The 11,210-nt window shown below is 39.9% G+C and overlaps 1 protein-coding gene across 4 annotated transcripts in view; it reads left to right on the top strand.

Annotated features, from left to right (window-relative positions):
* Window positions 1-870: 870 nt before the first annotated feature.
* pcgf6 (polycomb group ring finger 6) overlaps window positions 871-11,210 on the top strand; it is a 22,421-nt gene continuing 12,081 nt past the window's right edge. For 2 of the 4 annotated variants that reach the window (XM_054798614.1, XM_054798617.1), the window contains exons 1-6: window positions 941-1,360; window positions 5,089-5,188; window positions 8,815-8,911; window positions 9,837-9,892; window positions 9,986-10,045; window positions 10,608-10,725. In XM_054798614.1, coding sequence (XP_054654589.1) covers window positions 1,298-1,360; window positions 5,089-5,188; window positions 8,815-8,911; window positions 9,837-9,892; window positions 9,986-10,045; window positions 10,608-10,725 — 494 coding nt within the window. In that variant the 5' untranslated portion in view covers window positions 941-1,297. The other 2 variants (XM_054798616.1, XM_054798615.1) reach the window with 2 other exon arrangements.

Below are 11,210 nucleotides of genomic sequence, written 5' to 3'. Positions count from 1 at the left end.
AAATAGATTTATAAATAGGGAATACGCTAGATATGCTCACTTTTTGAGTCGAGCACCAGGAATAAAATACAATACGAAATATTAATAATTAGGCCAATGTTAGCAGACGTATATGTCGCAGCAGTCCTTGCGTGAGTACTCAGCTCGTTAGTCTTCTTTTGTTACAATATTTGCTTGAGGAATAAGCACTCTGAGGCATCAATCAACTAAAAGAAAATACATATTATAACATGGAAAAAATGGTCACAAATTAAAAAGTTCGCCACAATTCATCAACACTGCCATCTAGTGGTCACAACTAGATACAGCATTTGAAAACAATTTTGACTTCACATCACAGATGAAAAAAGAAAGCTGTTGCGCTAATGTATGTACTTTTCAAATGAATAAGTTGTGCAATGTTGAGCGGTGATAAACGAAAAGACTTGTTGTGTAATAACCAGTGTTAACATCCGCATTCACACGCTGCATGCTGGCATGCATGTCCTCCCTTGCTCTAGGGTAAGTCGGAGTCACAGTCTTTTGGGAACTCCTCATAACGTTCCATAATAATTACTTGCTCATCTTGTGTAAAATACACTGGCTGGGACCGCTTCACTTTTCAGCGGAAGTAGAATAATATGACGTCAAACGCCTCTTTTTATGTGAAGGCTTTGAAGCACAAAGCCGAAAACCGGACTTGACAAAGTAAGTTGATAATCACCGTCGTGGGACCAATTAAGTCTGCTTGCGGATTTTAGGTTCTGTTGAGCTGCATCTTGAACACAAAGCCTGGGTTGGTTGAGCTTTCGCAGACTAACCCCCATACAATGTATATCCTCAAACAGATAAGGCGGATATAAATAAAGCTTTATTGTGAAAAGTCCAGATCGGAAGTAGTCATTTTTGACTTGGCGGGGTGAATACGAGCGATTCGTTTTGCAGCAAATAGGAAGTAAGTATTCATGTGTAGACAGAAGGGAGTCAGAGACAGTAAAGTTAACTCGCGACTTTTCTTCGATATTTGTTATGTCAACTTGATATAGCGTCTGCGACTTAGCTATTGCTAAAGCTTTAGCGCACATGCAGTTGATGGTATTTTGAGTACTCACAACAAGTAGCAAGCTAACGTTAGCCAGCTAACCACGCGCACAGGCAGAAGTTGACTGCAAAGCAAAACCTTGTTTGAAGCTTACCTTTCATTTTTAAGCTACACAGAATTACATTGACTTTAAATGACTTAAATGAAAGTCTTGAACACGTACTTGCAAACCAGGCACAGGTAACGTCAAGCTACTGTGGTTCGCAGCCTTTGGGAATGTCATCGCCTCCATGTGGTGTCAGCAGTCATGACGGCTCACCTACCAGCGATTCTGATGAGGTAATCTCATATGTTTTATTTAAGGTGTAAAAGCGAAAATAGTTTTTAGAAGTACTGTAATAGATAAATCGGCAGTGCTATGCAACAAGTAGCGAGCTGATAAAAACGTGCACTATCCATGTATAAACATAAACAATATCATTCCATCGCTGTAACGGGGTATTCTGCGAAAGTGGCTCAACCAATCCTGGCTTTGTGCTCAAGATGCAGCTCAACAAAACCTAAACACCCCAAACAGAACTGAACGGTACTGCAACGGTGGTTATCAGCTAACTTTTTATTAATATACTACATTTTGTCAAGTCGGGTTCTCGGCTTTGTACTCAGTGCGTGTCCACGTGCAAGGGGGCGTTTGACGTCATATTATTCTACTTCCGCAAAAAATGTAGCCATCCCGGCTGGTGCATTTTACACAAAATGAGTAAGTAATTATTATGGAGCGTTATGAGGAGTTTCCAAAAGAGTTTTTAGCAACTCTGTCGCCGCCAATAGCGCTAGGGAGGACCGCTGGCAGGCCAGCATGCAGCGTGTGAATGCGCAAGTAAACACTGATTATTACACTAACTATACCCTACTGGTCTTTTCATTTATCAACGCTCAACATTGCACAACTTCGACATTTTAACACTTATTCATTAAAAAAATTAATTGGAGCAAAAACTGTTTATTTAAATCTTGAAATAGGTCTTGTTTTGTCTCGTTGTGACCACTAGGTGGCAGTGTTGACGTGTTTTGTGGCGACCTTTTTACTTTTTTTCCTTATTATAAACACGCGCTTGCTTCCAGTTTATTGATGCCTCAGAGTGCTTATTCCTCCAGCAAATATTGTAAATAAGAAGACTGTGCTGAGTACTCACTCAAGGACTGCTGTGACATTTACATCTTTCAAAAGCATTTATTTCGGTAGAAATGTCACATATTACAATATCAAACATCTTTGACGATCACAGCATGATCGTAACAATCCACGTTTTGTTTTTTAAATAAGCTACGTTAATATTGCAACAAGCAAACTCAGCTCCAGCCTCCCGCAGTTGTGCGCTCCCGCGACAGGGGATACACTTTATATCGGGAATACTGAACACTGACACCGATACTATGACAGGACTGTGGATTATTTCATAATATCGGAGATCGTCCAACACTGATCGGTGGCCGATCGGTCCGATCACCCCTATATTATGCGTATATTATTACGTTAATGAAAAAATGGTCTCCAAATAATGTTGACAATATCGTTTATCGGCTATAATGTGTAGTACAATTATCATCCAGAAAAAAATGTTATCGTGAGGCCTACGCTTGCCAACCGCCAATCAAAAAAAACCCAAGAAGACGTGTTCCGCACATGCGCATGTGACAACTCGGGAGTCCTAACAATCTTCCATCATGGAAAACACACGACGAAGTGCATATGATGCCGCTTTCAAGTTAAAGGCGATAGATTTGGCCGTCAGAGAAGGAAACAGGGCTGCTTCTCGTAAGTTTAGCATCAATGAATATATGGTGAGACGTTGGAGACGGCAACATGAAAAGCTGACGCAAAGCAAAGAGACAATAAAAGCTTTCAGAGGTAAGAAAAGCAGATAGCCAGAACTAGAAAACATGCTTGAAGATTGCGTAAATACACAGAAAGCAAACAGCCGAGGTGTTTCGGCTGTGCAGATCCGCCGAAAAGCCAAAACAATCGCCACCGAAAAGAAGATTGAAGATTTTATAGGTGGACCATCGTGGTGTCTCAGATTTATGAGACGAAAAGGGCTGTCCAGCGGGGCACGCATGGCTTTGCGTTTCGAGGAAATGGTTCCAAACTTCCGGAAACACACTCAAACGATAGCTGAGAATTCCAAGGGACCAGATGACATCATAAATATGGACGAGGTACCTTTGATGTTTGACCTGCCTCTCACCGGGACTGTTAACAAGAAAGGTGAATTGTCTGTCAAGATGAAAACTGGACATGAGAGAACCCGTTTTGCACGTGTATTGATTGGCCCACACAGCATCCGGACAAAAACTTAAACCAATGGTTATTTCTAAGCGGATGACGATGCCAAAAGAAACACTTCCGGTGTGTGTGTGTGTGTGTGTGTGTGTGTGTGTGTGTGTGTGTGTGTGTGTGTGTGAGAGATGAAGGAATTATGACACTTCAATTCTGACACGGAAGAGGAAGACGTAGTGCTGGGGTATGCTCTTTTGATGACTGCATCTGGCTCTCAAGACATTTCTTAACACGATCGAATGTATTTATTTGACTTTTTTCCGCTGACATTGTAAAGTAAAATGTCACAGTGTTATATGTAAACAATGAAAATCTAAAACTTTTGTATGCATTTCAATCCGTTCATCCATTTTATAGCACAATGCAGGAGGCCAGAGGCAATGCCATCTGTACTTCCCATATTTTCTGGGCCAGACACCAAAACTTGATTATTACCAGATAATGCTGTAGTCTACCCGGGTCATTGAAGTCAAGAAAGAAGCTTCCCTTCTTTAATCAAATAGTCAGTTAGCTGATTCTGCAGAGCTAACTCTTTTGATGAAGAAGATGGTGAAAAGAAAGATACAGTGCAAAACCACGCAGAACCAGAAGTCACATTTAATTGTAAGAAATATTTGTTTGATTATTGGATAGCTTAAGTATAACAATGTTGTTAAAAAGATTCAATTCAGACTTATTCAATTCTAAAATTGTTGGTTTCGCTTTAAAATGCACACATTTAGTTGTATTTAATGTTAAAAAAGTATGATATTGAAAATACATTTTAAAATATGTGGCTTTCATGGCTCTCTTAGCCAAAAAGGTTCCCAAGCCCTGCTTTAGTGGTTTTAGTTCCCAAGAAGGGGACGGTGATGAATGATTTTCTGGTAGGCTACTGTTAGCTATGTTACACGCGCTGTTCTGCACTTTTAACACGCTATGTTACAGTACATGCACTATTGGGCACTGTTTAACTAGCTGTGTACTGTTCTGCATTGTTTATAGTCCGGTGCAGTTTCTATATGTACAATTTTTTTTTTTCTAAATTTAGTTGGTACGCCTATATGCTGGAAATTATGGTGTTACCTCATCAAGATATTGCTTGTTTACATAGTTTACATAAGATACAGCATCATGTTAGTACATTTTCATTCAGTTACTTCATACGTATGTTTTTTTTTCTGAAGGAACAAACTCTCACAATTCAAATGCTTTAATAAATACAATACACACTAACTTGTGTTCTTCGTCCTGCATGTTAACCTCGCCTTCGTCCATGTCACTCTTGTTACTCTCCACGATCTCTGGTTCAAATTGATACGGCTGTATACACGATTCCCTGCGATCAAAAGCGCCAATTTTTGTTGCTTTATCACCCAGAGACATATCTTCTCCATAGTTGGCAAAAAATTGGCGTCAGACAAGCTATCCTCACTATAATCATCGTTTGTTTCAGAGCTCGTCGTGTATGTTGTCAATGTGAGCCGCCATTTTTAAATACTGCAGCGCCACCTTCGGATACAACCATAACATGATCAGGTAGCACCAGATCTATTTGTGTCGGCCCAAATGTATTTGTGACGGGCTGCCACAAATAAATGAAGCTTTGGGAAACACTGTACAATGGTAAAGCACATTTTTATTTTGCTCTGACCAAGTATGTCTGGGCTATGTGGGGTCAAAATATGGTTGATGGTTGATTTAACCACACCATGGATTTGATATTTGTTCATTTTGTTCTCCACAGTCTAAGCTCCCCCTCAGTCAGTTCTACCCATACATCCGATGTGCCCTATGCTGCGGCTTCTTCATTGATGCCACCACCATCACAGAGTGTTTACACACCTGTAAGTACCGTTGAAACTAGAAGTTTACATACACCGCATAAAAAGACACGTGCCTTTTTTTTCTCATATCTGAAATTAAATCAGACTAAACTTTTTCTGTCTTAGGTCCATTAGGATTAATACAATTATTTATTTTAGCCAAATGCTGCATTTAACAGGAGAGAGTGTTTTTGTGAGTTTTTATTTTTTTTCTAAGTCAAAAGCTTACATAACACAACAATGACTGTCTTTAACCATTCTGGGAAAGTCCGCATGATGACGACCACATGGCTTTGGACGCTTCTGATAGGTTAACTGACAACATTTGAGTTAATTGGAGGCACATATGCGCATGAATTTTGAGGTGTGGTAAAATCAAAAGAAATCAGCCAAGATATCAGGAAAAGAATTGTGGCGCTCCACAAGTCTCAAGATTCAAGAGTTTTATTGTCATATGCACAGTAAAACAGGCAGTTCTGCTATGCAATAAAATTCTTATTCTGTTCATTCTCCCAAGAAAAGAAAGAAAAAACAAGAAAAAGAATAAGAACATAAGAGACATAGATACCAATAAAGTAAGCAACAACAACAGAAGAGATATTAATACAAATAAATAATACAAATAAATAAATAAATAAAGTGCTATGAGTGTGTGCGTGTGTTGCGTGTGTGAGTGCTTCGTTGAGAAGCCTGATGGCCTGTGGGTAAAAGCTGTTCGCCAGCCTTGTGGTCCTGGACTTCAAACCCTCTGTAGCGTCTGCCTGACGGTAGGAGTGTGAATAATGAGTGTTGTGGATGTGTGCTGTCCTTGATGAGGTTGTGTGTTCTGCGTAGGACTCTAGTTTTATAAATGTCTTGCAGTGAGGGGAGGGCTGCCCCAACAATGTTCTGTGAGGTCTTGATCACCCGCTGGAGTGCCTTCCTATCACGTGTTGTACAGTTACCGTACCAAACAGTGATGGAGGCTGTAAGGACACTTTCGTTAGTGCATCTGTAGAAGTAACTAAGGATTGTGGTGGACATGCCAAATTTCCTCAGTCTTCTCAGGAAGTACAGTCTCCTTTGGGACTTCTTGATAATTTGTTGGGTGTTGTGAGACCAGGTGAGGTCCTCGCTGATGTGTGTGCCAAGGAACTTGAAGGTTTTCACCCTCTCCACCTCAGTCTCATCAATAAACATGGGTCTATGCCGCTCCTTTTCCCTTGTTCTTGGGTCGATGATCATCTCGTTAGTCTTATCTGTATTGAGAAGGAGATTGTTATCATGACACCAAGCTATGAGGTCCGCCACCTCTCTTCTGTATGATGTTTCAACACCACCAGTGATCAGGCCGATGACTGTAGTGTCATTCGCAAATTTAATGATGCTGGTGTTGTTCTGGGAGGCCATGCAATCGTAGGTGAAGAGCGTGTAGAGGAGTGGACTCAGCACACACCCCTGTGGGTTCATCCTTGGGTGCAATTTCCAGATGCTTGAAGGTATATCCGCTAATATACTGTAAATAACATGGGAATATCTGGCCATCATACCGCTCAGGAAGGGGACGGGTTCTGTGTCCCCGAGACGTACATGTTATAGTCCGAAATGTGCGAATAAACCCCAGAACCAAAGCTGAAGACCTTGTGAAGATGATGGCTGAAGATGGTAAGAGTGTGTCGTTATCCACAGTCAAACGAGTCTTGTACCTAAAAGGCCACTCTACCACGAACAAGCCATGAACCCAAAAGCTACATAAAAAAGCCAGATTACAGTTTGCAAACGTACACAGAGACAAAGACCCTCGTTTTTGGAGACATGTCCTGTGGTCTGATACAATTGTTTGGCCGTAGTGACCATCGTGACATTTGGAAGAAAAAGGAACATGCTGGTAAACCTGAGAACACCATCCCAACTGTGGAGTATGGTAGCGTCATGTTGTGGGGCTGTTTTGCTGCAGGAGGAACTGGTGCACTTCATAAAATAGATGGTATCACGAGAAAGAACATTAAGTGGAAATATTGAAGCAACATCTCAAGCCATTAGCCAGAAAGTGAAAGCTTGGCAGCAAATGGGTCTTCCAAATGGACAGTAACCGTAAGCATACCACTAGGAGTGTCACAAGATTAAAACGTGACTATATTACTTCTTTACAGAAAAGCTGTATCACAAGAACAGGGCAGCCAGAAGCCAATCAGACTGTGAACTTTGGCATTGCTACGATACTGGGTTCACATGAAGTTAGGGATATTCCACACATTTCAGGATGAACCCAAAATGTACTACTGTGCAAACCTTACAGGAGAACTTAATTTGAGTTTATCTAATTTTGAATACACATGTCCAACATGTTTAATACTTAATGCACTTAACACACAACTTGCTGTTCTCTAACATAACTGTTGTGCATATCCCTAACTTTTTGTGAGTACATGTAATATGGAAGCGCATGCAGGATGGGAAGCGCACATTTAGTGTTGTACGCACACTATACACCTTGCAGTCCAACCTACCTCGGTGTTCCCAGTGTCACTCGTCACTCGGTGGGTGATTTTTTTTTTCAGTGGACTTCAACAGCTGTGGTGGTGTCCAAGCACAAGCTGTAGAAATTCTACATTTGATCAAACTTACTTAAATCTGATCTAAAGTTAAGTCAGCTCAAAACACGATTGCTGTATATGACTTTTATCAAAAGTGAGTAATACTAACCAATTTCGGGTATTTCAGATTTATTCATTTTCTGGTTCGGCAGTCGAAGCATCATGGGAACTTCTTTTAGTGTGAACATAAAAATAATCTACTGTACTGTAATCTGCAGTCTATCTTACGCGTGTCTTTATATAACTAACATTAACGTAAATGATTAGTAGTGGTAGCTACATCTGCCACCATTATTTTAACTTATAATTTTTTTGCTTTTGTTTCAATTTGTGGAAAAATGTTCAACAGTTAAAAGCATCATGCTTAGGTCATGCATGCAAAGTTAAAAAAAAAAAAAACTTTTTTAAAAGTTTTGTGACTCAGTTAAATAAAATTGTTTGTCTACTCCTATATTTTGTCATTGTTGTTTTCTTAAAAGTAGTTTTAAAAGTCTTCTCCTCTGGTTCTTGTGAACCCAATATCGTGCATCGTCTGTATCGAGTGCATCGAGTGTATTGTGACACACCTGTGTACCACCAAAATAATCACAAAGTGGCTTTAATGACAACAAAGTCAATGTTTTGGAGTAGCCATCACAAAGCCATGATCTCAGTCCCGTAGAAAAGGCGTGTGGGAGCAAGGCGTCCTGCCTCGGCTAAACCAGTTCTGTCAAGAGGAATAGGGCAGAACTTTAGCAACTATTGTGAGAAGTTTGTGGAAGGATACCCAAAACACTTCACCGAAGTCACACAGTTTAAAGTCAGTGCTACCGAATACCAAGGTACAGTATTATGTAAATGTATGTAAACTGTCATCTTTTAACTTTGAAGAAAATCATAAAAGCATAAAAAATATTCTTTCTTGCACCATTTGGCAAAAAGAAAGAATTTTGGTAATCCTAGCTGACCTTGGACAGAAGTTTACTCTGATTTAATTTCAGATAGTGAGAAAAACTGTACAATTGACGTCCGGCTAAAACTAGCCAGATGTCAAGTTTCTCATTTTGTTTTTGTTTTTTTGTCTTTCCCCAGTTTGCAAAAGTTGCATCGTGAAGCATTTTTTCTCCACCAACAGATGTCCAACATGTGAAATTATAGTCCACGAAACACAACCACTTTACAATATCAGGTATTTTTTGTTATATCTTGTGGCATTTGCTCATTTTCATGAGTACACACTTAATACAGGTGGTCCTCTGGTTACAAACAAGCTCTGTTCTTATACTGTGAAGTTTTGAAGTTTTAGTGTACTTCTACTGCAGTACAGTTTAGTGAACTTTGGTAGTTTAGTGAAATCGTACCTGCGTGAAGTTGGCCTCCCACCCCACGCAAAACTCCGTGACCCCTGTAGCATTCACTAGCATTCAGTAATAGTTGGGATCAAAAGAGTGGCCAATATTAGCGGCTTTGTCTCCCTTCTCTGAGCTTTTCATGATGTTCATTTTCACTTCCATGGTGATGGCTTACCTTTTTCTTTGACGCACTGCCACCTAGGAGACCTAATAAAGTGCTAAAAGTTAACTAGTAAATAGGAGTGTCACAAGATCTCACAAGATTAAAACGTGACAATATTTATTGTTTGGAGAAAAGCTGCCTCACGGGAAGATGTCAGCCAGAAGTCTATCAAACTGTGAGCTATGGCATCGTTACTGTGAATGATAATACACGTAATATGCAAGCGGCAGTGTGCAAGGCATCAATTAAGTGCTTTATGCACACTAAACCTTGCAATCCCATCTACCTTGGTGTTCCCAGCATCACTCGCTTGCGACGTGTGGCTGTTTTTTCATCAGAGTAGGCACACGCTGTATTCATTGGCTGCGGGCTGCGCATCGTCTTCCTCGAACGTGCGCTGTAACTAGTTCTCAAGGACGTATTAACAAACTAAAATGAAGTTTTGAATGAATTTATGGGAGCGTGTTCATAACCACGAAACATGGAAAGTCATAAAATGAGGATCACTTGTCAGACATTTATAATACAACTCTGAATTCTTACATTCTTAAAAGTTTCGGTTTTTGCCATCTGTTTATATATTTTTTCTTTTCCGTTAGGCTCGACCGACAACTCCAGGATATTGTTTACAAAATGGTTCCTTTCCTGGAGGCGTGTAAGTACAAAAAAATATCATGAAGAGAAATATGAATGGCCATGAATGTCTTGTTCTATTGTTATTTCTGTCTTAAACCGTTTTGAACTACAGATGAAAGAGAACAAATGTGTAACTTCTACAGAAAAAGAGGGCTGGAGATACCCAAACCAGGTAAAATTGTTATTGTTCAATAACTAATGTACTGTGCAAGCCTCCTCTTTGGGTCATGTTTGCGACCAAGATGAGTAAAAGGTTGTTTTACGACTTGTTAGACACCTTTCTTTTTTTTTTTTTTTGGCATACTAAAAAAAAAATACACATTTAAGCAAATGTTACATATTTTTTGGCCTAAATTAAGCATTTTCAAGCATATCAATGACTGTGCAAATATAAGGCATTCAAAAGACGCATTCAAAGACGTTGACAAATAGTATTCAACACAGGTCAACAGGTGTCAGTAATGTTGGAAAAACTTGATTGCTGGAACAACAGGCCTTTATTGCAGGTTTAAATGATCTCACAACAGGCGCAATAATCCCTAACACAGACTACTGTTGTGGCTGTAACCCATGTCAAGCTAAAACTCAACTCTGAACCCCAGAAGTAACTGCCTAGTCGCCTCCCACTCAGCTCCCTTAGCACCGACAACGCAACGCTTTTACAGCAACTACCACATGGCCTATTACGAGTGCTATCATATTTATATACTGTATATTTTTGTCTTCTGTGGCAGTGACATTTTCCTGTGCAGCTCCTCCTGCGTTGAAACGGCAAAAGAAGGATTGCGGGCCTCAGTCTGTGCTCAACATTCCTCCTGAGCTGGATGTGTCATTGCTGCTGGAGTTTGTAGGGTAAGTTTGTTGCCTTCAGTTGCTTTGTGGATCTTGGAGGATCAGTCATATCATTCTCAATGTATTAGATTTTTCTGCTTGGAATAAAGTCGGCCTTAGTGCAATTTTGAGATGAATGGGTAGAAAATCTGTGAGCTACTTTTTTGACTTAAAGGTGCTGTCCCAAACGACAGTTTTTTTGTTTTTTTTAAACCAAAAAATATAAGTCCACCGCCAGCAGATATTAACCTATAGTGGTTTAAACAAAAAGATTGAACAAGTACATGTTTATATTTAGCACAATTCAATGTTAAACTTGTTTTGTTTGGGCCAAATAAAATGATAGTGTTCACGGCTTTCACTCACTGCACAGCAGCAGTCCAAGAGAAAACAAGTTCAAGTCATCTAAGTGATTATGATGGCGATACATTGAATGATAGCTAACGTTACCAGCTAAACTTTGCTACATTTCTGTGATCAGCTGACAACAAACATGACTATGGAGT

Source organism: Dunckerocampus dactyliophorus, chromosome 14 (genome assembly GCF_027744805.1).
Source record: "Dunckerocampus dactyliophorus isolate RoL2022-P2 chromosome 14, RoL_Ddac_1.1, whole genome shotgun sequence".
Classification (NCBI taxonomy): Eukaryota; Metazoa; Chordata; class Actinopteri; order Syngnathiformes; family Syngnathidae; genus Dunckerocampus; species Dunckerocampus dactyliophorus.
The sequence above is the reverse complement of the archived record's forward strand: the minus strand, read 5'-3'. Positions and strand labels throughout refer to the sequence as shown.